This window comes from Hemisphaericaspora subhashii, assembly GCF_019202705.1.
Source record: "Hemisphaericaspora subhashii strain CBS 10753 chromosome Unknown scaffold152, whole genome shotgun sequence".
Classification (NCBI taxonomy): Eukaryota; Fungi; Ascomycota; class Pichiomycetes; order Serinales; family Debaryomycetaceae; genus Hemisphaericaspora; species Hemisphaericaspora subhashii.
In genome coordinates this window covers 1-25469 of record NW_026057169.1, presented here as the reverse complement: position 1 = coordinate 25469, position 25469 = coordinate 1, and the positions used below count along the sequence as shown (strand labels likewise).

At 33.2% G+C, this 25469-nt stretch overlaps 10 protein-coding genes across 10 annotated transcripts; 6 read left to right on the top strand and 4 right to left on the bottom strand. All coding sequences in view use genetic code 12, as the record gives it.

Annotated features, from left to right (window-relative positions):
- Nucleotides 1-2072, top strand: YDC1 (alkaline dihydroceramidase; the record flags this gene model as incomplete). Its single annotated transcript, XM_049410005.1, has 2 exons — nucleotides 1-773; nucleotides 1145-2072. Coding segments are annotated over 2 exons (1701 nt in total), but the record flags the coding sequence as incomplete, so codon positions are not given.
- A 42-nt stretch (nucleotides 2073-2114) lies between these two features.
- MSH2 (mismatch repair ATPase) lies at nucleotides 2115-5114 on the bottom strand (the record flags this gene model as incomplete). Its single annotated transcript, XM_049409894.1, has 1 exon — nucleotides 2115-5114. One exon carries the CDS (start codon nucleotides 5112-5114, stop codon nucleotides 2115-2117), a length of 3000 nt encoding a protein of 999 aa, XP_049266636.1.
- A 1155-nt stretch (nucleotides 5115-6269) lies between these two features.
- On the bottom strand, nucleotides 6270-7364 carry CEK1 (mitogen-activated serine/threonine-protein kinase; the record flags this gene model as incomplete). Its single annotated transcript, XM_049409783.1, has 1 exon — nucleotides 6270-7364. One exon carries the CDS (start codon nucleotides 7362-7364, stop codon nucleotides 6270-6272), a length of 1095 nt encoding a protein of 364 aa, XP_049266635.1.
- A 1149-nt stretch (nucleotides 7365-8513) lies between these two features.
- Nucleotides 8514-10091, bottom strand: PRI2 (DNA primase subunit; the record flags this gene model as incomplete). The annotated part of the gene is made up of 1 exon (XM_049409673.1): nucleotides 8514-10091. One exon carries the CDS (start codon nucleotides 10089-10091, stop codon nucleotides 8514-8516), a length of 1578 nt encoding a protein of 525 aa, XP_049266634.1.
- Nucleotides 10092-10715: 624 nt separating this feature from the next.
- CDC68 (chromatin-remodeling protein) lies at nucleotides 10716-13763 on the top strand (the record flags this gene model as incomplete). The annotated part of the gene is made up of 1 exon (XM_049409562.1): nucleotides 10716-13763. One exon carries the CDS (start codon nucleotides 10716-10718, stop codon nucleotides 13761-13763), a length of 3048 nt encoding a protein of 1015 aa, XP_049266633.1.
- Nucleotides 13764-14277: 514 nt separating this feature from the next.
- On the bottom strand, nucleotides 14278-15234 carry CSO99 (Cso99p; the record flags this gene model as incomplete). The annotated part of the gene is made up of 1 exon (XM_049409451.1): nucleotides 14278-15234. One exon carries the CDS (start codon nucleotides 15232-15234, stop codon nucleotides 14278-14280), a length of 957 nt encoding a protein of 318 aa, XP_049266632.1.
- A 3771-nt stretch (nucleotides 15235-19005) lies between these two features.
- On the top strand, nucleotides 19006-20094 carry J8A68_000058 (uncharacterized protein; the record flags this gene model as incomplete). Its single annotated transcript, XM_049409340.1, has 1 exon — nucleotides 19006-20094. The coding sequence occupies one exon, from the start codon at nucleotides 19006-19008 to the stop codon at nucleotides 20092-20094; it is 1089 nt and encodes a 362-aa protein (XP_049266631.1).
- A 1173-nt stretch (nucleotides 20095-21267) lies between these two features.
- J8A68_000057 (ribonuclease H family protein) lies at nucleotides 21268-21942 on the top strand (the record flags this gene model as incomplete). The annotated part of the gene is made up of 1 exon (XM_049409230.1): nucleotides 21268-21942. The coding sequence occupies one exon, from the start codon at nucleotides 21268-21270 to the stop codon at nucleotides 21940-21942; it is 675 nt and encodes a 224-aa protein (XP_049266630.1).
- Nucleotides 21943-22680: 738 nt separating this feature from the next.
- On the top strand, nucleotides 22681-23346 carry J8A68_000056 (ribonuclease H family protein; the record flags this gene model as incomplete). The annotated part of the gene is made up of 1 exon (XM_049409120.1): nucleotides 22681-23346. The coding sequence occupies one exon, from the start codon at nucleotides 22681-22683 to the stop codon at nucleotides 23344-23346; it is 666 nt and encodes a 221-aa protein (XP_049266629.1).
- A 668-nt stretch (nucleotides 23347-24014) lies between these two features.
- On the top strand, nucleotides 24015-24656 carry J8A68_000055 (ribonuclease H family protein; the record flags this gene model as incomplete). The annotated part of the gene is made up of 1 exon (XM_049409009.1): nucleotides 24015-24656. The coding sequence occupies one exon, from the start codon at nucleotides 24015-24017 to the stop codon at nucleotides 24654-24656; it is 642 nt and encodes a 213-aa protein (XP_049266628.1).
- Between the last annotated feature and the right edge of the window lie 813 nt (nucleotides 24657-25469).

The window sequence follows — 25469 nt, the reverse complement described above, 5'->3', positions numbered from 1 at the left end:
GATAATGGTAAGAATCCAACCACTTTGGAAGCTTTGAAGAAAAGTGGTCTAAAAGGCGATCATGCTTATTCTTTCTCCAGTGATCATATCTTCGCTGGCCATGCAAATACTTCAATCCAACTTGCATATCTATGTTACGAATTATCCCGCCCTGGTAACAGCCGCAAACAAACAAGGCTAAAACATGAACTCTTTGAAACATTTGGTAAACCAGCATCTTTGAGTTCGATTATTGATGATTTGGAAATAGTTGATAAATTACCATATCTAAATGCACTTATCGAAGAGAATTCAAGAGTACATTCATCCCTTCCTGGTGCTGAACCCCGTGTTGTACCTAGACCATATTTATTGGAAATGGAAAATGGAAAGAAAGTCGTTGTACCCGTAGGGACAGTCATATCGTGTCTACCATATGCAATGCATCGTGTACCTACCATATTCCCCGAGCCAGATCAATTCATACCGGAACGTTGGTTGCCTTATGATCATGAATTCCAACAAGAGTATAAAGAAAGGATAAAACTACAACAAAAATATATGATGCCATTTGGTAAAGGTATCAGAATGTGTCTTGGAAGGAACTTGGCACTTATGGAGATGAAAATGGCTATTGTAAATCTTTATTGGCATTTTTATTCTCGGATTGATCCTAACTGGTGTGAGGTGGTTACTTCCAAGGACCCTGGACTGACCCCTGCACCAATTAATTTAGGGTCGAGAAATGTCGGAACAAATACAACTGACGAAGAAAAGATGACAATGTATGATTCGTATGTTCTGAGACCTGTAAATGGAGAGTGTTGGTTAGAATGGTATCTTGATATTTCTAATAGTTCTCTGTAGTTTATTGTATTCGGGTGCAATTTCCCAATTGGGAATGATCGGTCGGCATGTAATTAGATCTTAAAAATTAAAAAGTTTAAAATCCGAGACAAAATTTGTGCGTATAATTAAATTTAGTTTTCTGATGTCATATGCAAGCCGACCGACCGATAGCAAATTTTTCCCCTCCCCCTCGTGCGTCGTTGCATTTTAACTCTTTTAGTTCGTTTTAGCTTTGAAAGCCCTTCTCTTGTCTTTTTGCCTCTTCTTGGCAAAGAACAAACTGGAACCGATTTAGAACCAATCAGATTCGTTTTAGAACAACAGAAGACATGTTTCCATTTGCTATTCCTTATCCTCCAGAACAGGACGATGGATTTTGGGGTATTCCCACATCTACAATAGATTGGTGTGAAGAGAATTATGTGGTATCTAAATATGTTGCAGAAGCATTGAACACAGTGACTAATTCAGTATTTATTCTATTAGCTCTGTTTGCAACTTATCATGCTTACAAGAATAAACTTGAACCTAGATTTATATTTTCAGCATTGGGATTCTTATTAGTTGGTATTGGATCCTGGTTATTCCATATGACTTTGAAATATCATTTCCAACTTTTGGATGAATTACCGATGATTTATGCAACTTGCATTCCCTTTTGGTCAGTTTTCAGTGAATTTAAAACTAAAGAACAATCAATGAGGATAGCATGGGGAACTTTCATGGGTGCTAACCTTTTAACTGTGATCTATCTTTATTTTCGTGATCCAACCATTCATCAAGTAAGTTATGGAACCTTGAATGTACTTATAGTTATCAGATCGATCAGATTGAGAAAGAAATATGTCCATGATGAGGTTGCCGCCAAACAATTACATACAACCCTGATTCTCGGAATTGGACTCTTTTTATTAGGGTATTTGCTTTGGAATTTAGATATTCATTTTTGTACCGAAGTTAGAATCGCAAGAAGAAACTGGGGAATGCCTTATGGATTTGTTTTGGAAGGACATGGATGGTGGCATATATTGACTGGATCTGGTGTGTATTGTTCTTTGGTTTATGAAGAATATTTACGATGCTTCTTAACTGGTACCGAAAAGTTCTTTCAATTTCAGTGGGCATATGGGTTTCTTCCGGTCGTTTATTGTATAGATAAGCCCGGTTTACAAAGACATAGGGCTGTGAAGAAGTTAGCTGAAGAAGATTCAAAATACTTGGAAAAAATGAAAAAGGACCTTTAAAACTTTATTACTTATAAATATTACAATATATAAACTTTCTCTTTAAAGCAAACTGGTAATTTCTGCGATCAATTTATCAGATTGAACTGATTCCAGCTCTTGTACAAGAATTTCCCGCAATCTAGAAACTGATGTTTGGCTGTCATATTTGCATTTCGAACCGTCATAACATTCGGATTTCCATTTCTTTAGTATTGCCTTCAATTTCTCAATTCCAACTCCAATTTCTTCTGGCGAACATTTCGTTCGTTTCGATTGAATATATACATCGGGATCATCTTGCTTTTCTTCTTGTAATTCAGATGCTTTTCTCTTTGCCATGTTAATAATCTTCGTAGGGAACTTAACCAATTCAGCAACATGGATACCAAATGATTTATCGGAAATGCCTGGTTCAACTTTATACATCAAAGTAATGTCATCTTCTTCCTTGTCATTTGATCCTTTTTCCAAATGGGCTACAACGTGTAAGTTTTCAACTTTATCGGGATATTTTTGCGATAATTGATTCAATTCATGGAAATGAGTAGCAAACAATGCAAAGCATTGCTTACTAGTAATCAAATGCTCCAGAATAGACCATGCTAACCCAAACCCATCATAAGTTGAGGTACCTCTCCCCAATTCATCGATTATAATCAAGGAATTATGAGTGGCAGTTGCCAAAATAGATGCAGTTTCTAACATTTCAATCATAAATGTCGATAATCCTTTCAATTGAGAGTCTCCAGCTCCTACTCTTGACAAAATGGCATCAAAAATGGGAATTTCTGGAATAAAATTGTCTTCACTTGCTGGGATGAATGAACCAATTTGGCTCATTAATGCAATAACCCCAATTTGTCTAATATAGGTAGACTTACCACCCATATTTGGACCAGTAATTATCACGAACGGTTTTCCTTTTTCTTCGCGATCATTCGATAAGTAAATATCGTTGGCAATGAAGTTGATATCATCTTGAACTTCCAAAACTGGGTGTCTGGCGTCTTCCAATTTAAGCTTTCTTTGCTTGAATTCCACACTGTCTATTGAATCACTCAATGGATATAATTTTGGTTTCACAAACGATGTGGGAGCAAGAATGGCATGTAACCGTTTTCTTCGGTTCTGTAGGTTTACTCGTTCTGTATTTGAGTTACTTTGAAATACCAGTTGATAAGTCAATGTGATTGCCAATACTTCTTTGATAAGTTCCCTTTGTTTCTTGTTGTATTCACCAAATGCATCTAAATAAGTTTGAGATACTTGTGATAATTCTCTACAAGTAAAATAAACACCGGCTTTCACGGTTTGAAGTTCATTATATTTCTTTCCTTTATTTCTCAAGACAACTGAGTCATTTCTAGTTACTCGGAAACACCAACCATGTTGAATATGCTTTTCCAACTTCAACTTCTTGTCTAATTCCATATTCAAATCGTCAGCAACATCAATATGCAATTGTTTAATTTCTGATAAACTATTTTGTATCCTTTCATTGATTTCAACTAATGATTCGTCAAATTCAGGTCTTATGTTATAATCGTTGTGCAAGATATCATGAGCAGAAGAGGATTCCAATGGAGAAAGATCTACTGTAGTCTCCACTAACTCTTGAAATTTTCGTAACGATTCATAACTCTTTTGAATTGGAGCTAACCAATACTTTTCAATCTGAGTAATAATCTGGGCTTGATTCTCCTCGCCTTTCATTCCCTCAATTGTATTTGATAAAACATCAATGACATCAGGTAAAGCTAATACAATCTGATATAATGAGACAACATCTTCCAATTTTTTGTTCTCGTTTCCTGTAGTTTTGTTAATGTTTGTGGCCACTTTCTTCACTAATCTCTTTATATCAGGAATCCGAGACAAGAATTCGTTAGATGTGAATACCCTTAGGGTAGTATTATCCATCAAAAGATTGACCAATGCTTGACGTTCTTCAATCATTGTTAGATTAGTTAATGGTTGTTTTAGCCATTGAGACAATAATCTTGACCCGGCGGCAGTTTTACAATCATTTAATAATTCAAAGATTGAACTTACATTTTTCAGTTTATTGAATCCCATTGGTCCACTAGGTGTCTGTGGGAAGATGTTTAATGCTCTCATGGTGGAAGAATCCAATTTCATGTATGAAGTCAAATTATATTGTTCAATTGAGAAGGTTTTATTAGCATCTTCTCCAAGCAAATCCAAATAAGCAACTAATGCATTACAGCAAGCTAAAGAGATTGGAAACTCTGTAGTGCTGATCCCCTTAGATGCTAATACTAAAGCAACATTTACTTCACCCTGTTGTTCACCAACATTATCATCCACTTCGTTGGTGATTAATTTAGATAAATCTTGTTCAATATCTTTATGATTAAAAAGCGATGATTTGACGGAACTAGTAACGATATTTCCAATTCTATCTAAGACTTGAAACAATTTAATCATATCAGCATTCTCTTCTTGTGGGTTATAGTTAGACGGTAAGACAACTTCTTTAACCCCTAATTGTAACAATAAACTTTCCAAATTCGAATATAATTCATTATCATCAAATTCGGAAACTTGAATAGATGAGTTCAGGATATCAATCAAACATACACCAACTTTCTTATTGATACCTGTTTGTTGAAATTTCACCCCAGCAATAATAGAACTTGAATAATCCTGAAATTCAAGATTGACACCATATTCCTGAGAAATATTATCCAAATTACCAGCAGTTGCAGTTGTGATTAATTGAAAAGTTTTATTGTTATAAATTTCCACTTTTAAATGTTTATCAATCAAACAAAATTTTAAAACATCATTGATGAAAACTTGATAGGATATTGTGACATATTTGTTTTTATTGTTGAATTTAATAACTGATTGAGTTCTATAGATATTGTCAGCAATTAAATCAGCGTCAGAATCTAATACTGTGAAATAATCCTTATTGTTGTGATCAATAACTCTAATGGTATTCACATCTTTTGGAGGAAGTTGGTTATACTTTCTGAAATACAGACGTTCATCCAGATTATCCGTAAACTTAAGATCAGGCCTTGTACTGGACATTGCGTAGTTTGAAAACTGATTGGTTAAAGTATTTGGGGGGGTTGATCTAGATGGAGAAGAAAAGGTTGATGGTTGTAAAAAAAAACGAATCTCAAAAACCGAAAAATAAAAATCAGTACGCGTCTGTTTTTATTCGCACTAAAATTTTGGCGTACCTGTGGAGCAAAGCGGGAAAGAAACCTTCCGATACAACACATGAACAACAGTACACAAACACGATACTCGACCAACCTTTACTATTAGCATTCAGCTAAACTTCTAATTGACAAAAAAAGGTTTAAGGACACCCTTTAGAAATAAAAAAATAGTGAAGGGTGCGAGGTTCGAACTCGCGCGGACACCGTCCAGTAGTAGAATTCAGATGGCGGAATCTGGTGAGCCGGTTGGGAGGACTAAAAGTGCTAAAGTAAAATTCACAGCCATCCGTTTTTGAATTTCACGTGATTTTGTCATAGAAAAGTTTTTAAATACGAACCTAAACCCGAGGTTTCCGAGGGTGGTTTTGCAACAAAAATTGAGCATGTGATTTAGCAGGAATAATTGGCACAAAGGATAGATGTATAGGTAGTTTACGTATATATTGGGTTAAGCGACTTCAGGTTTATCGTCTCCACTATACCTATTGTTCTACTGGACCCGGAAACGTAGTGAATGGGAGACATTTCTTGGAGTTCCGTGCTCGAAGGATTTAATTTCAAAATAGGTCTAAATTTTTGACAAAAATCATAGTTTTAAAACATCAACTGGCCAAGTATCCAACCGTTGTCGGTTATGTCGTAACATTCCTTGATGTGAGGATACATCAATCTATATGGTCAAACCTAGAGTGGAATCTAAATAGACCCAATTTTTTAAGTTTTGCAACCATGTATGAGATTTGCAACCATTACAAATTGACCCACGATAAGAGTGACTCTTCGACCGAGTTTGGAATTAATAAATAAATTGATTGTCAATATTCTATACAATTATATAAACATATTCATAACGCTCTTCATGCTTTGAGAAACTCCCCTCGCCAATAACTATGTATTCTACTTGGTGATCGGTTGTGTCCCATACGAAAATACAGTAAACATAACCCAGATGTGTTGTCAGTCATTTAAGATAGTTGATTTGTGGGAGGCAATCTACACCTCATAGGCGAGCTTAGTTTTACAACGGTTTCATTATTTCTTCATATAACATTTTCTTTAAATCTTCAATCGTCAATTCATCTTTTCTTTTATCAAAATCAAAGAAATCTTCTGGGATTTTTTCACTTATCGGTTCATCATCAGGATCATGATATAATTGTAAATAAGGGTGTTTTAAAGCGTCATCAACTGTTATTCTTTTAGTTGGATTAAATATTAATAAATTTTCCAATAAATCAAGTGCTAAAGGATTTATATTTGGATTATTATTAAACAAAGTTTGGAATGGGATTTTTTTACAAAATGGTAATGATCTAATATATTCTCGAGCTCTTTTTGATTTTATATTATAATAATCCTCCATATTAGGTGTACCTAATACTTCCATAATTAACCATAATTGATTATGATAATCTCTACCAGGGAATAAAGGTTTCCCGGTTAACATTTCTGCTAATATACACCCCACTGACCAAACATCAATTGCAGTAGTATATTCTTGGAATGTTAACATGATTTCAGGAGCTCTATACCATCTAGTTGCAACATATTCCGTCATAAATCCGAAATTATCTTCTGAAGAAGCTATTGATCTCGCTAAACCAAAATCACAAATTTTTAAATCACAATTTGAATTTAATAATAAATTTGATGGTTTTAAATCTCGATGTAATACATTTGCTGAATGCATTGCTTTTAAAGCTCTTAAAGTTTGATATATGAAATATTGAATATGATCATCAGATAATTTTTGAGTTCTAATAACTCGATGTAAATCAGTTTCCATTAATTCTTGAATTAAATATATTTCATTAAAACTTTCATAATTTAATGGTCTTTGAATTGCTAATATACTAATTATATTTTCATGATTAAAATGTTTTAATAATTTTAATTCTCTTAATGTTCGAAGACATAACATACTTCTTTCGAACGGTTCTATTTTTTTGATGGCAACTTTCTGTCCTGAAGGTTTATGAATCGCTGAACATACTATACCATAAGCTCCTTCTCCTACTATTTCCAATATCTGATAATGATCCGAAACATTAAATGACACTTGGCGCGGCTCAATTTGTTGATTCTGTTGAGGTTGTTGAGGAAGTGTATTCATTTCGCAGTTTTTCTTTTAGGGTTTCTATTATACTTGGGGATTTTTCTTTTTCAAATGAAAGACAATGTAGATTTTGATTCTATTAAAAAGCTCGAGGGAGGAGTAAGTTGCTTTCTATAAATATTTATAAATTAAAGATCATTAAATTATACTGAAAATTAAATTAAAAAAGTAAAAATTAAAAATTTCTTGTTTTTCTTTTTTGGCTGTGTTTTTTCGTTTGTTCGTCAGTCGGTCTCGTTCTAAAAATATTCTTTTTTTTTTTTCGCGTTGAAGCAATTCGTATTTAAGTTAAGTGGAATTTTATAACCTTATTTAATTTAATTGCTTTATGATTGTTGCTATGGGTAGTGGTAACACTGTAAATTACCTTTGATAATATGAGAAGCTTCAAAATGTAGAACTCTAATATGAAAGTCAACGAAACGTGTTCTTTAATCTACTTTTTCTAATGCGGTAATTTTCGAAACATAAACAGTCTGTTTCATAATTGTATGTTGTTGAATCAAATCTGTTTCATACGAGAATTTAACTTCTTTATCCATACACAACCTGAAACTTTATGGCTGGTACAAAAATGTACATGCAATAGTACCAAGATCACATTTCAAGTTGATACAAGAGTACAAAACTTCAACCTCTACCAATCCTTACCGGTTTACTTTACAATTGACAATCTCGTATCAGATCAGATCTCCAGCCTATTTTTGCCACACAGAAAATCAACAATGACACAAGAGCCTGTAATTAATTCAATGTTTCATCTATTCTTTCTATTAATTGGTTGGATCGGCAATCTCATTTGCAATGCACAAAGGGTCAAAGAGAGGCAGAAGTGGTTGTTCTCTATTGAAAGCACTTTACCATTACATTCATTAATTTTATTACGTCAAAAAATATTTTTTTTTTGCAGCCAAAAGTAATAATGATGGCTGTTTAACCTACTAGTAATAAATCCGTATTCACTTGAAAACAACATTTCTATTTTACTTATATTTGAGATCTAATTAAAGAAGACAGCCAGTTGTTGCTTATAGTTCACAAAGTAGCTTTTAATTTTATAGATTTGTTCGAAGCTTGCCATTGAAAGGCTACTCAAAATTGAAGTGTTGTTGCAAAATTCTTATATTAATCAAATACTGTACAAAGCTATACACCTTGAGACTCGGATTCTTTCTGGCTATCAGAGCTAATGGTACTACCCTTATTCTCAGCTCTTTCCAATTGTCTTGATCTATCAAAATATAAATTAGGATGACTAATATGTAAGTTTTCATTATTTGCTTTTGTCGTATTATTCCTATGAGTATATTCAAATACTCTAGTACAAGCAATTGTATAATCACGTTTATTAACATCATCAATAACAACATTTAAATCATGTTGATCATTGATTCCCATATTTTGTAAAGTATTCACTAATGAATCCAATGATAAATCACGATATGGACATCCATGATATTCACCTTTCCCCGGTTTAGGTTTTGATAAAATTGTATTACAATCCCATGGTTTATAATTAATCCTGGCCCCTTCTAACCCATATTGATGACGAATATTATATTTATATTCTTTATTAAATTTCTCCATTGAAATGTTATTATTCTTGGTAAATTGGAAAGACCAAAATTTAATTGCTTCATCAACATTTAATCCAATGCCTTTAAGGAATAACCCTAACTGTTGTCTACCATTATATTTCAAGTGACTATCATTGATCAAACCCTGTTGTAAGTGAGTAGCACATAATGGATAATGCTGTGTGATTGCTTTAGTAGTGATTGATTGATAATTGATATCTGAAGCCAATGAATTATCTTGTTCATAATTATCATATTGGATATTAGCAAAATTATTAGATAAGTTATTTAATAATGGTAATAATCTATCATCTTCTTCTAATCTTGGAATAGTTTGAAAAGTTTTAATTAAAATATCATTCAATTTTTCTTGAAATTCAGTTGCCAATAAATTCAATTGTAAACTAGTTGGTAAATAACCATAACCACCTTTCAAAAAGATTGATCTTGAACTAATTAATGAAATACATTTCTCAAATGGTAATTTAATAAAGTTTTCTTTATATAAGATATGTTGTTTTAATTGTTCATTAGTTAAATTCTCACCATCTAATAATAAATTATTCTTAATCATCATAGAACAACTGGCATATAATTTGTCGGATAATTGTTGTTTCTCTTGGGGTGTAATATAATTCCAAGCCAATTTATGATTATTTAATTCAATAAATTCTTGTTGTTCTTTAGGTTGTAATAAATTATATCTAATTTTAAATAAAATTGTTTCATTCTTAATGAATTTCTTACGTAATTCCTCACTACGACAAAATACCAATCTAAGAATATAATGACTATAATGATCTTTAATTCTTTCTTGTTGTTGTGAAATGGTTCCTGTTGGACTTAGTGGCATGTATTTTAATAATAACGGTTTAATAGCAACTTCAATTTCTTTTAAAGATTTAGATCTAGCTTGACATGATTCAATTTCAATTAAGATTTTTAATCTATCAATAGCCCACATTTCAAATTCTTCAAGGGTGATTTCTGAAGTTGGTGGAATATCATAAAATGATAATCTTGATTTATAAAGACTTGATCCATCATCATCTCCATTCAATAACTTGTTTGAAGAACTAGAGGAATTGGAAGATATTTGTTCGAAGTTCCTTCTTCCTGCTGTTCTTCTCTTGACTTGTCTAAACATTGTTCTCTGGACTTTTGAACTTGATAGTCACTTAACACAATGAAAAATTGTCTTTTCAAAAGCAAAGAGAAAGTTTCCAGTATTATTGAATATTTTCACAACAGATCGATACTTGGCTGACGCGCTAGAAGTGCCCCCCAAAAAAAAAATTGAGAAGAAAAAAGACGCGTATGGGAGAAAGACATTTGGAGAACGACATTTGTAGACATTTTACAAACACTTTAAGAAAGCAAAATTGAGAGTGTGATTCCCCCCCTAGACTACTTGCGTATATGTTACGTTCTAACACTTTCTCATTCTTGTAAATGAACAACGTAGAACTATTTGGAAAATCTTGACATCGCTTTGCTTGTGATTCTTGTCCTAATCTCTTAGTTCGTATTGAAAATACATACAAAACTACAACAAAGCTCAACCCAAAATTGAAACGAAAAAATTCAATCATCTCAACCCATTCTCTCAATTTTTTTTTTTTGGTTGTCAAGTTTTCCAAAATTCCATTTAAATCTCAATCAATCAATCAATCAATCAATCAATTTAACAACTCCTTTTGAACAATCATAGAGTAGGTACCATCTCCTCGTCCACTTCCCCTTTATTGAGTTAATTTGAAATTTCGAAGAAATGGCTGACGTTAAGATAGATTCAGGTGTATTTCATAAAAGATTATCAATCTTGCAAAAGAACTTGATTGCTGAGAAAATCCCGCAAGCTTTGGTTATAGTTGGTGCAAGAGATGATGAAAACACGTATAAGAAATCAACTGTGTTACAGAATTGGTTATTAGGTTATGAATTTGTTCATACTGCCATTTATATCACGTCTAATAAATGTATTTTCATCACTTCTGAAGGAAAAGCTAAATATTTACGGGGATTAATTACTGGAAATGAAGATAAAATAGAATTATGGATTAGAACAAAAGACGCTGATAAAAATAAACAATTGTTTGTTGATTTACTTAATAAATTAGAACAACAAGAAGGTGCTAACGGAGAATATGCCACGGTTTTAAAGGATAAATATACTGGGAAATTTGTTGATGAATGGAATCAAGCTATACAAGGTAAAGACTTGAAAGCTGTTGATTTAAGCCTTGTGATTTCTAAATCATTAGAAGTTAAAGATTCTGAAGAATTCAACAATACTAAAATTGCCAGTAATGCATCGGTTACTATGATGGATATTTTCACTGATGAAATGATGATTGTTGTTGATGAAGAAAAGAAAATCACCAATTCAAATTTAACTGATTTAATTGAAGATAAAATTGAAAATAATAAATGGTATATTAAGAATAAACTAGGTAAGAAATTATTACAACCAATTAAAGATTTCGATCCAGAATATGTTGAATGGTGTTATTCTCCAATCATTCAAAGTGGTGGAGATTATGATTTAAAACCAAGTGCAATTTCCACCGATTCTCAATTAATTGGGGATGGTGTTATTTTAGCTGGAATCGGATTAAGATATAAATCTTATTGTGCTAACATTGCCAGAACTTTCTTAATTGAAGGTTGGTTACTTTACCTTCTTTTAATACTAAAGAATAACTTTAATGTTCTAGTAATAGCTAAAACTTTATTAAAAGATGGGGTTGAAGCTAATAAATTGTATCAAGGTGCGATTGATTTTATTAAACAAGAAAAACCTCATTTGGTTTCTCATTTTACCAAAAACGCTGGTTGGTTATTAGGTATTGAATTTAGAGATTCAACATTTATTTTAAATGCTAGAAATGAAAGAAAATTAACTAATGGTCAAATTATATCTTTAACTATTGGTTTTAATAATTTAACCAATTCAAAAGCAAAATCTCCTAAATTAAAAAATTATTCATTATTATTAACTGATACTTTTAAAGTTTCTGAATCAGAACCAGTTTTATTAACAACTTATCCAAAACAAAAATCGGAAATTTCATTTTATTTCAAAGGTGATGAAGATAATGATACTAAAAAGATTAAAGCTGAAGCTAAAAATTTAGAAGATAAAAAAGAACCAATTAATTCCAAAATTTTAAAATCAAAATTAAGACATGAAAATAGTAATGCTGATGATTCAAATGCTGAAAAAATTAGACAAGAAATTCAATCTAAATTACATGAAAAAAGATTAAAAGAAGGTTTAGCTAGATTTTCAAAAGCTGATGCTACTGATTCTTCAGATATTAAACCAGTATTTAAGAAATATGAATCTTATGTTCGTGAATCTCAAATCTCAAATAATGTTCAAGATTTAAAAATCCACGTTGATATTAAGAATCAAACTATTATCTTACCAATTTTAGGTAGACCAGTTCCATTCCATATTAATTCATACAAGAGTGGATCACAAAACGAAGAAGGTGATTTTACTTATCTTAGATTGAATTTCAATTCTGCTGGTGCTGGAGGTAATTTTGCCAAAAGAACAGAATTACCATATGAAGATTCTCCTGATAATACCTTTTTAAGATCAATTACTCTTAGGTCAAGAGATCGTCAAAGAATGATTGATGTTTATAAGGCAATTCAAGATATGAAAAAGGATAGTGTCAAGCGAGAACTGGAAAAGAAACAAATGGCAGATGTTGTCACTCAAGCAAATTTAATTGAATTAAAAGGTTCAAGAATGAAGAAATTGGATCAAGTTTATATTAGACCAACTCCAGATACTAAAAAATTAGGAGGAGTTTTACAAATTCATGAAAATGGTATCAGATATCAATCAGGTTTCAAATCAGATCAAAAAGTTGATATTTTATTTTCAAATATTAAGAATTTATTTTTCCAACCTTGTAAAGATGAATTAATTGTTATTATTCATTGTCATTTGAAAAATCCAATTATGATTGGGAAAAAGAAAACCTTTGATGTTCAATTCTATCGTGAAGCCAGTGATATGGCATTTGATGAAACTGGAGGTAGAAAGAGAAGATATAGATATGGTGATGAAGATGAATTACAACAGGAACAAGAAGAAAGAAGAAGAAAAGCATTATTGGATAAAGAATTTAAATCATTTGCTGAATTGATTGCTGAATCAAGTAATGGATTAATTGATTTAGATATTCCATTTAGAGAATTAGGGTTCCAAGGGGTTCCATTCCGTTCATCGGTTTTATGTATGCCTACTCGTGATTGTTTAATTCAATTAATCGATCCTCCATATTTAGTCGTTAATTTAGAAGAAATTGAAATTGCTCATTTGGAAAGAGTTCAATTTGGATTAAAGAATTTTGATTTAGTTTTTGTTTTTAAGGATTTTAGTAAACCAGTTGTTCATATTAATACTATTCCAATGGAATTATTAGAAGATGTGAAATCTTGGCTTACAAATGTTGATATTCCTTTAAGTGAAGGACAAATGAATTTGAATTGGTTAACAATTATGAAAACCGTTCAAGCTGATCCCTATCAATTTTTCGCTGATGGTGGTTGGTCATTCTTGACTGGTGAAGGTGAATCAGGTGAAGAGGAAGAAAGTGAAGAAGAATCAGAATTCGAAGTCAGTGATGAAGATCCTGAAGATGAAGATGAAGAAGAAAGTGCCGAAGATGAAGATGAAGATGATTATAGTGCATCTGGAAGTGACAGTGAAGGCTCTTTTGAAGAAGAAAGTGAAGGTGAAGATTGGGATGAAATGGAAAGAAAAGCAGAAAGAGAGGATAAGAGATTTAGAGACTAACCAGACGCACACTCTACCTATTAATAGTTTTGTATTTTTTGTAATATTGTATAGTATCAAAATAAGAATGTTATTCATTGAATTTCAAGCTGACCAGGAGGTTTACCTTCAATGGGTTGAGTTGTTTACCTTCAATGGGTTGAGTTATCTGGATCATTCTTTCCAGATAAGGAAACATCTCTTGTACGTGTTCCCCCTGCTGCGAGTTGCCATTTGCAATTGGATGCCGTACGAAAATCTTCAATTGCGCTCAACTGAAGTTAAATATAGAGCGCATTCGAAAATGGGTCCTACCGGTTTGAGAGAACTAGACGCAAGCCAGAATTGAATGTAGACTTCCATACAATTACAATCAGTTACAAGATAATATGCATAATTAGAACGTTCAAAAGCGAACCCCCGTTTCTCTCTTTAATAAATATATATAAATACCATACCAAACAAGAATGTTTCTAATAGAAATCTATTAATTAGAAATAAATAAATACTAAAGTGGTCTGCAAAGTTCTAAGTTTTACAACTCAAGAGTTGACCACAAATCTTTGAATTTAAAGAAAGATGCACCACTACCACATAATCCTACCCAGAATGGAGTCAAACATCCATTTCTCAAACTCCAATGTAAAACCAAAGGCATTTGAACTACTGAACTAAATAAAGCAACTTTCCAATTTCTATCCCATTGTTTAATTGGGGTTCTTCTAATCATTTCTACGATATCAATTACAAGATATGCGCCCCAAACCCATGAACACCAGATATATGTTTCAAATGACCACCAGGCATTATCTGAAGTGCCAACCCAATTATGATCAGTTAACCACCCGGCATTTTCTAATAATTCAAGAACAAGACAGTTTAATGATTGGATTAAATTTATAAGACGATCTGCTCTTGGTGGAGAACTAGCCAGAGGGTTGGTATAAGCCTTATACTCATCAATGATCCATGGCATATATTTGATTGAATCGGTCAATCTAGCGAATATTCTTATGTCAGCTAAATAGGAACTAATTGATTTCAAATGGATGGCTAAATTTGATTTTGAACCTTCTTGATAAATTGGTTTTTCAAAATGTTTATTAATTGATTTATTTTCCGATTGAGACAAATCATTACCACCAATTGATTGATTTACTTTATTAAATACTTGAAATAATTTAAATTTCTGTAATTTTAACCAATAAAGGATTTTTGATTTATTATTCAATATTGCTGATACCAATAAAGTGAAATAACATAAGAAATATAAATTAGCATCAACTGTAGCTGTTTTATTAAGAATCTTATCATTTATTTCTTGATAAAACTTTCTACTAAATACCGATTTCTTTAATAATGTTTGTAAATTCAATATTAAAGTTAATGGGATGGCATTTCTTCCATGATGTTTAGATCCAGATGGTACTATTGATCCGAGGATAGATCTTTGCTTTGGGGTAGGATACGGCGCTATTCCAGATACACTCATATTTCTTCTGATTAGCTTTTATACTTTGAAACTGCAGTAACAATTTAAAAAGAACGAAAGTGGGAAAAATCCAGTTCCTATTTGAATGAGATTGAATTGGTTAATTTCTTTTTTTTTCTTTGGCTTATCAGTGGGAAAGCGTTTGTCAAGCCGCAACACGCCAGAAAAAGAAAGAAAAAAAAATTGAATTCCTCGGCTAAAAAGCGCATTCGATTTTGCCCCAGAAAATCAACCCCACGGAATTTCCCTTCCATAAATAGAAACCAGATCCATTGGATGGAAAGAGATTTTTTACATTTGTTGTTTGTCAATTACTTGGATCTAACAAGAGATGCGCACCAGTAGACATACAAGATTCCATAAAAAGCGTGTTAAAGTGATAACCCCCCTCTATGGGAAACAAGGTTGCAGCTTCCATTTAGGTAGTCTTCTTCGGGACATAAGCGATGGGCTCGGTGTAGTTTTTCGGGTTTTAGACTCGGGATAGTTCCAACATGTGAATAAGTCGGGGGGGGGGCTTGTGCTTTTGGAATTGCAATTTCTTTACTTTGTTAAACAATTAGTGTGTCTTTCATAGCTGTTCATATTACCGGTTAAAGTATCCTTTTTTTTATCCTTAGATCGCTAGATAGTTTTAGTAAATCAATAATATCCGGGGGGATAGAATCGGATGCCAAGGTAAATAGAAATAATTTTATCCAGACAGACAATTTCTAATTGTAAGAAAAAAAAATTATTTATAATAGAAGAAAAAAGTTTAGATGAATTTTCCGTTTAATCATTGTTTTCGGACTTCGGAGTTCCTTTTCTGCCAATGAATTCGTTAATGCGTCTATAAGCAGTTTATGGTTACATTAAACTTCAAATATAGAAACAATTCTATCGCAAGACGTATTCTAAATGTCGTATTTTAATCCATGAGTTGATCGAAAGGGTTCTAATAGGGTTTTTATTCTTCGATGGTAAAGGTTTTTATTCTTTGATAATCAACTGTTGCCCGAGGCATTGCAGTAGAAACAATGGCCGTAATTAATTCTCTTCAATTTGTATACGCCATTCAATGCATAGAGTCTATACTACTAGCAACCATAACCTTGTTATAAGGGCCCAGAGGCGGGTACACAGAGTGCTACTAACTGAAATGAGGCATCTACCTGCTAAGGTTTACAGGAACATATTGGTAACAACCCCTTGCGTTTTGATTTATTCAGCCCCCTTGAGAATGGTCTGATGTTTTTTTTTGTAACAATTTGAAAACAAAGTTTATACCATTAAAGCTTTTCTATTTTAATAGGGGTTTGATATGCATTAGAGTGTGTTCATCACAATAATTCATAATTTCATTTCCCCGGAGTTGGTCTAATTTCTTATCAATCGAATTTAGATCAAAATAAAAAAAAATAGGTCTTTTGCAACTAAAATGTCTTGTGTTCCTAAATTGCCGGAAGATTCAGGCTTCCACGGTTAATAAATACCGAGAGACTGTTTACAACTATCCGCTTCGTGTGTACATAATCTGTAGTTTAGCCGTGTTTAAACCTTCCTGTTCTTACATTCCTGAATGAAAACAATCACGGAGGTATTTTTAATTTTTGTGTCGTGAATAAATAATTTTCTGTCTGATTTTGAATTTTGTGAAACGAAAAGTTTTACACAGTAAAATAATAATAAAAAAATTACGGAATAATATGTGTTCAAAAATAATTTTTACTTCGGTGACGTGGAAACAAATAAAATTTGATAATTCTTCCATGCAAAATCTGCTGTTTATACTTTGATTTTCCTTTGTTTTGAATCAAACCGTTGTTTTCTTGGTAATTAACGGTTGAATCGGCCGCCAAGGCGCACAAAGAAGAAGGGGACTCATTCATGTATAATTGAGGGTTTTAATATTGGAAGAGCACCAAGGGGAATATAATCCAGCAATAACATTTTCCCAAAAGGAACCAATTTAATCCGTGATCATTCCTTGTTTTTTATATTGCCCGGAACCCGATAAGTGCGAACGGTTACATCAACTCTAAACTATGTGGATGGTTTTTGATTTACAGTTATTGACGAGATAGAATGTATCAGATAGCTTATTTACACATCCCCATGTATTCCAATGACATTGGCAGCATTTACACTCCTAATTTAACGCGGTTAATATCAATTTATTCTTCATTAAAACATTGATTCTTTGATACACAAACCTGAAATTTTTTTTTGAAAATGTCTTTTTTTTTTTTTTGTCTGAAAAAAAAAAGCGCTTCATCTCGAAAAAGAAAAAACATCAAAAATTTTACAGCCAATTACAGCAAGGAATTACAGGTACATAGTTGAGGTTTCAAAAGCCGGCATGCAATATCTATCCGTAACTATTCAATGCTTCAATTATTTGTTGCAGAAAGTACCAACTGTCAATATATCTAGCAATTGAGTAGATTACGAGGATTGACATAGCTTTTTTTAACCTTCCATTGGTTCCATCTAAATCGAAAATCAGTAAAAATTCTTGGTTCTTACAACTATGAATGTGTATCCCAATAAAAGCATAATTAATTGAGACACCACAAAACTGTCATGACATAAGAATACATAGGGGATAATTTAAGTTTCAACATGATACCTTCATGCTCCACGTCTTCTACAAGTCGAACAAATTTTAATGCCCATACGGGAGATTGACTATCTCTGTTCGTGTTTTTTTCTTTGTCACTATAAAATAAACTTTAACCAAACACCGATTAGTAATTTTCACATTACTAAAGTTAAATTGATTGGAAAATTTTGTATTTTTGGTCATTTAACATTTTCTTTATTTACTACATTATCAAAAACAAATCCAATTGAACTTGATTATAGTCAATAGACTGAAACATTGGGCAAGTGTATCCCGAGGAACTGATGGATGAGATACGTGTGTGTGTATTGACCTACTGGAGAAGTTTGTTCCCCCAGAGATGATTCATTAATTACGAGTCATTTTAAAAAACTAAATTAAAATTTGATTGTTCAAAGAAAAAAAAAACATTTAAAAAATATCCTTCCAAAAATCCCGGCATAATAATCAATCCTTTCTATTTATCATTTTAGTTAAAAAATAAAAAAATGTCTGTCTGGAACTGGTTCTCACCCGTTTCATTCCGACACTAAAATAGTAGTAGTACTAGCTATTTTAACTACACAATACTAATTCCAATTTCCCGACCTAAAAGTCATCCTTCAGACATTAAAAATTTTTAAACTCTCCTTTCTTTTATATAATAAATATATTTTCTCTGGGTTTCTTGAAATTTTATATTTATACTTAAAAAAGCCCAATTGGAAAAAAAACCTAGATCATCTTAGAAAACTACTACTACTTTATAATATTATGTCATTATATTAAAACCCAATTACAAATTACAAAAGTTCATATTACTACTACTTACTTGTTACTACTACTACTACTACTAGACTTGCAACCCCCTCCATACAAATCTGTTACAATTATGCTGTGTATGTATTAAAGTTTCTATTTTTTTTCTGTCTGTTTTGTCTGTTATTTTTTACTGAGGATTCTATGGACTTTTTTTTAGAAGTCTTTTCGATTCTGGAATTTTTCCAAAACCCATTTTTTCATTTTACCCCCTTAAAATATTTCAAAGAAATTGCAACTTCAACAACCAATTTATATATAATAACCAGTGCACACTTAAATTGTTTTATATAAAAATGTTATACCTATTTGGAAGAAAACAAGAACAGGCAGACACAACTTTATTAAGTTCAATTCATACTAATATTATGTCTTTAGTAAGTACTACCACTACTACTACTACAACAATATCAACAACACCATCTGAAAATATCCCAACCACCACCACCCCTATAATTGTGAAAACATCAAAGGAATGGATATTACCACCTAGGCCCAAACCAGGTAGAAAACCGGTAGGACAACCTAATAACAACAACAACAACCAACAACAAACCCCACAACTGCAACAACAAACCCAACAACCCATAAAACCAAGAAAGAAATATCAAAGGAAAACAACCGCAAAGTCATCAATACCGACGTCACTCACTCAATTGAGTGACTTGTGTGAGGATATTAATGATTTGACATCAGTAGTTAAGAATATCAAAATCATTGAATCTGAAAACCTTTCATTAAAATCAACATTATTATCATTAATTCATGATTATAGTCATTTGAAAAATTTAGTATTAAATCCAAAAATTTCTTTACCTCTTGATTCAAATGTTCATAAGAGATCATATAATGAAGTACAAACATTTGATGAAACAAGTTCCAACATATCTTCTACTAATGAATTTGAAAAATTTATTAATATGGATATTGATGAAGATGAAGATATCATTAAGAAAACTAAATTTAATAAATACTCAATTGATTCTGATTTAGATGAAGATGACATTATGATGGATGAAGATTTAAGATCACCACTGTTGTCTGCTACATCATCCGCAGAATTATCACGTACAACATCACCATATTCAGATGATTGTTTCTCTGAAAGCAATTCATTAATGTCAACCCTTACCCGTTCTACAACTGTTGAATCAGCATCAGCTCATACTATATTTGAGAAGCCGATGTTTTCATTCAAAAAGGTGAATAACTTTTTTGATTTACCTAGATATGAAGAACAAGAACAAGAAGGTGGTGATGATTATAATTTTAAATTTGATGAATTAATGAATGTTAAAAAATCAAGAAATGATCAATATAATATGATTACTGATTTTTTGGAAGAAAAATTATTGAATAATGATATTCGATATTACATTGATAATAACAATGAACCTACTACTACTAATGGATCTAACAACACTGGCATTAACGGCGATGAGGAGCTAGTTTGGTAAAGTTTGCACGTTGTTGTTTTTTTCCACACTCCCCCCCCCTCTAAGGGATGTGAAGTATTTTTTTGGCTGGTAATTAACATAATATGGAATTTCAGGTCAGAATTCCGATGATGTCATTTCATGAATTGTTTTTTTACTTTGCTGCAAAATATTTCACATACAAAAACACTTACTACTTACTACTCACACGCTTAACTTATTTATTATGGAAAATTTGTAATTCCTGATTTACAATTACGATTTTCCTTTTTTATTCACATTATTAATTATTGGTTTTATTATGAATAGTCTTAGATACTATATGACACACACTATACACATACACAGTACACATACACAATTGATGGTTTTTTTTTATTTATTTATTTTATGATTTGTTATTTTTTATTGTTGCTATTATTGTTTTTATTTGGTTTTATGAAAGAGAAGACATATATATGAATGTTTGGACATTATACATCTTTATACTTAGTTTTTTGTCTTTATGTTTTTTTTTATTTAAGAAAATTTGTTATTTAATATATAAGGAACGTTTTTTGGGCTTTAACTTAATATTTTACTTGTAGCTACTGTAAGATTTATTCACAGTGTGGGATCCCACACATGAAATTATCATCCTCTAATTACTAGCAGCCGGGCGTTTGGTATCTCCCCCATGATGATCACATTTCACTTTTCTATCTCTCAATATTATCTACGAATGTGCACAACCCACCAGATACAAGCTAAAGAAGAACAATGAATCGAGTTTATTTTGTCGCAGATATTGTTTAGTTATTCATTTTCTAAAGGGTGGTATTCAGGTTAACAGAAAGTATTCCAAAATCCAAGGAAAGAAGAATGATAATATGGAGCCCAGGGCAGAAGCACTACCAGTAAGAACGAACCCGAAGATAAGCTCGAGGATCCAATCTGTGACGTGTTTGGTGGCGTTTTTCGGAAAGAGGAGACAAGAAATAAAGATGTAACTCCCCGCAAGAAGTACCAGCTGATAACCAGAAATCTGAGAAATAGTTTAAAAATGGATCTAAGTACCGTTCGACAAGAGATCCTTGCCAAGCGAAAAGAAAAACTAGTAGCTCGCTTAGTTCGTCGTTGGAAATTTGTTTTTTTTTTTTGCTACCGATATGGGATTACCCATTGCTCTTTTTAAGTGACAGATAAACAACAATCATGATATATTATGCAGTTTTGGAAGGTTTGAATCCGGGCGTTTATGACAACTGGCCCGCTTGTTCCGCACAAGTTGATAAATATCCTCATCCTCGTTATGAAAAATTCAATTCAAAAGACGCGGCCCTCGAATTTATCAATAAGGGAGGTACATTAGAAAATGTGTTTATCAATAGTGAATGCCGAGGAAATGGGACCACGGATTGGCCAGATGCCGGAGTTGGTATATATTATGGTCCTCAGGATGAAAGAAATGCTGCGATTCCATTAAAGGAATTAGATCCCGATTGTAAACCAACTAAACAGCGCGCCGAGTTATGGGCACTAATTTCTGCATTAACCAGTGTAGAAATAGATATATGGAATGGATGGGATGAGCGTCCAGTTCAAATTTTTACTAATTCTGAATATGCCGTGGACACTTTTACTGATTTTAACGATGTATGGAAAGAGAATGGCTGGAAGAATGGGTATGGTGAACCAATGGTTAATGTTGACTTGATCGAAGAAATTGTTGAGATTAAGGATAGGATCAACCAAAATTATAAAATGAACGGATGGTATGCAATTGATGTATGCCGGATCCAAGGTGAGTGTGGTAATTTGTCAAACGAGGAAGCTGACAGATTGGCCAATTTGGCTGCTGATGGACAGCACATCCCCCGATGGGTTTGAAGTCCTTAGTCTGAGTTATTCATTTATTATTGAGAAGGCCTTTGTTAAATCGTGTCTGTAGAAGAATATATATCACCGAATATGCTCGGATGTTAGAGCTGGTCTTTATCCGAGTATATAAGATAGTATTAATATCGCGTTCCGTTTCTAATTATATCTTGATTGGTATCTTGGAAAGCCTCTTGGTATTGGCCACTCTCTTGGAATGGAAGCTAATATGGACTTACATTATTTCCTTGGATTGAGCTCAAGTATTTCTGAAGGATTTCGTATGCCCTCCAAGCTCTTATTCTAATCAGACATAGTTTCACGTTGGGTATCATCTAGTGACCAGAATATTTGCATTCTGCATCATGCTCATACTCTATTACTCTGTCTCTCGAGTGTTGGCTTTACTGCGTTTAACCACTACTCTAATTCTCAGTAAGAAGATACCATAAGACGGAAAAAGCAACTGGCTCCAAATAAAGTGCGCAGATTTGCTTTTAGCCAAGCATGATTATATGTTAATGCAACGCGATCAATAGAAAGTATCCTAGCAATAGTTTAAGGATGTTTCTGCAACCATGCAAGTCAACACCTTGTATAGGTTTCCTAATTGATATGAGTAAAAAAAAACTTCCTGCAAAAAAAATATTCGACCCGCGATCGTCGACGTAAGCTTGTTTTTGGCGCAGACGAAAGTTGATCTTGTGATTTTCCTATTCCCGATCTGGTATTGATAGCTACAACCCACTCATGGTATATTACGCAGTTGTGGAAGGCTTTAATCCCGGGGTGTATGACAACTGGCCTGCTTGTGCGGTAGAAATAAACAGATACAATGGTGCTTACTACGAAGAGTTCTATTCAGCTGAGGAAGCCCTCGACTTTCTTAATCAAGGAGGGCCGGTAGAATATGTGTTTATTGATGGAGCATGCCGAGGAAACGGAATGTACGAAACGCCAGAAGCTGGTTATGGTGTATACTATGGCCCCTACAGTCACCGAAATGCGGCAGTTCCATTATGGACAGTTGATCCGGATATGCGACCAACTAATCAGCGTGCTGAGTTATTGGCACTAACCCACGCATTAGCTAATATAGAGCTAGATTTGCGGAATAATTCTGCTGAACGCCCTGTCCGAATTTTTTCTGATTCCCAATACGTGGTGAAAAGTTTCAATGAATGGAGCGAAATATGGAGAAATAATGGCTGGAAGAATAAGCTGGGTTTTACCGTAACTAATTTCGATTTATTCTGGAACATTCTCGTGTACAAAGATCTTATAAACCAGGAGTATGAAGCCAGAGGATGGTATGACATCGAGATATGTTATGTTCGAGGCCATTGTGGTAACTTGGCAAACTACCAGGCTGATAGATTGGCCAATAGAGGTGCCGATGGGGAGGACTTTGGCTGATAAAAAGGATGGTAGTTGTGTTAACAGAATGATCATATTCTGGATTGCTAACTATTTACATTATACCTTTACCAAAAATAGATTCATGTGTAGTTTATAGAAGAATACACGACTCAATATACTGATATCAATAACTTACAGGCTGACCTACCCGGTTTTCTAAGATACTATCAATATCATTTTTGGTCGTTAATTGTACCCTGATTGTTCTCTTTAGCAAATCTGATAGTATTAACTAGGGCATTGAACTTGACAGAAGGGCAAGAATGGACTGTTATCATTTCTGCGAATGAAACTTAGGCTTTTTCGGACGAGATATTCTCGTGAGTAATATTTGGAAATCAAATTCAAGGATTTCGATGGCAGGATACATTCTGGGCATCTAGTCGAACCCTGCCTCCTAAAATAAATATTACAACAGAAAATTTTTACATATGGGTTGGGTAGGTAAAACTGGCCCTTATGGAGTTTCTTTCAAGGTAAATGAATAGCTATATTATATATTATTTGATAACACTGAATCTTGAAACCCCATTAAAGTAAAAGAGGAATTTTTTTCGATATGAATCTCGTCGCGACGAAAGAATGACAAAACATTTTCAAATGAAAATAAAACCTTCTGCACTCTACCCCTCGCTTAGTTCAAAAAACTCTATCCAAATCCAATTATGCCATATTATACAGTTTTGCAAGGTCATAACCCTGGAGTTTATGCCAGTTGGTCAGCTTGTCAGAAAGAAATCACAGGCTTCCACAACGCTCTTTTTAGAAAATTCGATTCAAGTGAAGAGGCCCTCAAATTTTTGGCTAAGGGAGGCAAAGTGGAGAATGTATTTGTTGACGGGGCCTGTCGAGGCAATGGGAGGAGCAGTCGTCCTGAGGCAGGATATGGTGTCTATTATGGACCAGGTGATGATCGTAACGCCGCGATACCATTGGATGCGGCTATTAAACCAACCAATCAACGTGCTGAGTTGATGGGTTTGATTCATGCATTAAGAAACGTTTATCAAGAATTAATGCACGAGACTGCTAGACGACCAACTCGAATTCTTTCGGATTCTCAATATTCCGTTCGAAGCTTTAATGAGTGGAGTGATAAATGGAGAAGAAATGGTTGGACGAATGTGAAGGGTGAAACTATAGCTAATGCCACTTTGATTCAAGAATTAGTCAACTTGAAGGATCGGATAAACAGTCAATACTCTTCTAAAGGATGGTCTAATATAGTAGCGGAACATGTAGAAGGTCACGCTGGTAATTTGGCAAATGAAGAAGCTGATAGATTGGCCAACTTGGGTGCCGATTAGACACTGGAATTAGTTTGATGAATGTGATGGCTATCGGGAGTTAAAAATGGTAGCTTGAATATTTTTTACAGTAGAATACCGTGAAAAACGATGTATATGACAATTAGATTCTGGTTATAGAAGAATAGATGACCTGATGTACTAAGATTGAGAACTTTCATCTCTAAAAAACTGTCGGCCGTGGAAAGCGTTCCAAAGTATGATTACTTGTCGATTCTTTCGGGATTTGCTATTGGTACTAACTACAACCGACAACAATCTTTTTCATTGTGATAAGAGGATCTGTACAAATGCAGGATAAAACGATCAGATTTATCTAAAGACGCATTTTTGACTCGTTTTCGCAACTATCGGGCATCATAATCTTTATGACCGTTTCAGTATATTGTAAGTAGTAGAGTGCTTGGACATGTGTATAAACAGTCTCAACTTTCGAGAGTAAGATTACAACACAAAATACTAAGCAGGGTTTATTCGCACACCTTTGATAAGTGTAGCTTTCCAGCTGGAGCGGCCTGTATAGCTCTTCTTGGAAGAGATCCAGATTTCAGTCGTAGTCAAAAAACAAACAAGGGTCGCATGATTTATTTTCAAGTTCCAAGTAAAATATTTCTTGTTCTAATTATTATACGTTGCAAATTAACTCTTTTGTGGGGGGATTCTTGACTATGTGCAATTGCTAGGTGATATTCGGTCAGAGTAATCGAAGGATTATAATAGTTGCTTAAGTATGGTTATGCAACCGTTAATAAGAAAAAAGTTACTCGTCGCAAGTCGTCTTAAGTTAATTCATTGATTCGCGATAAAAAAAAA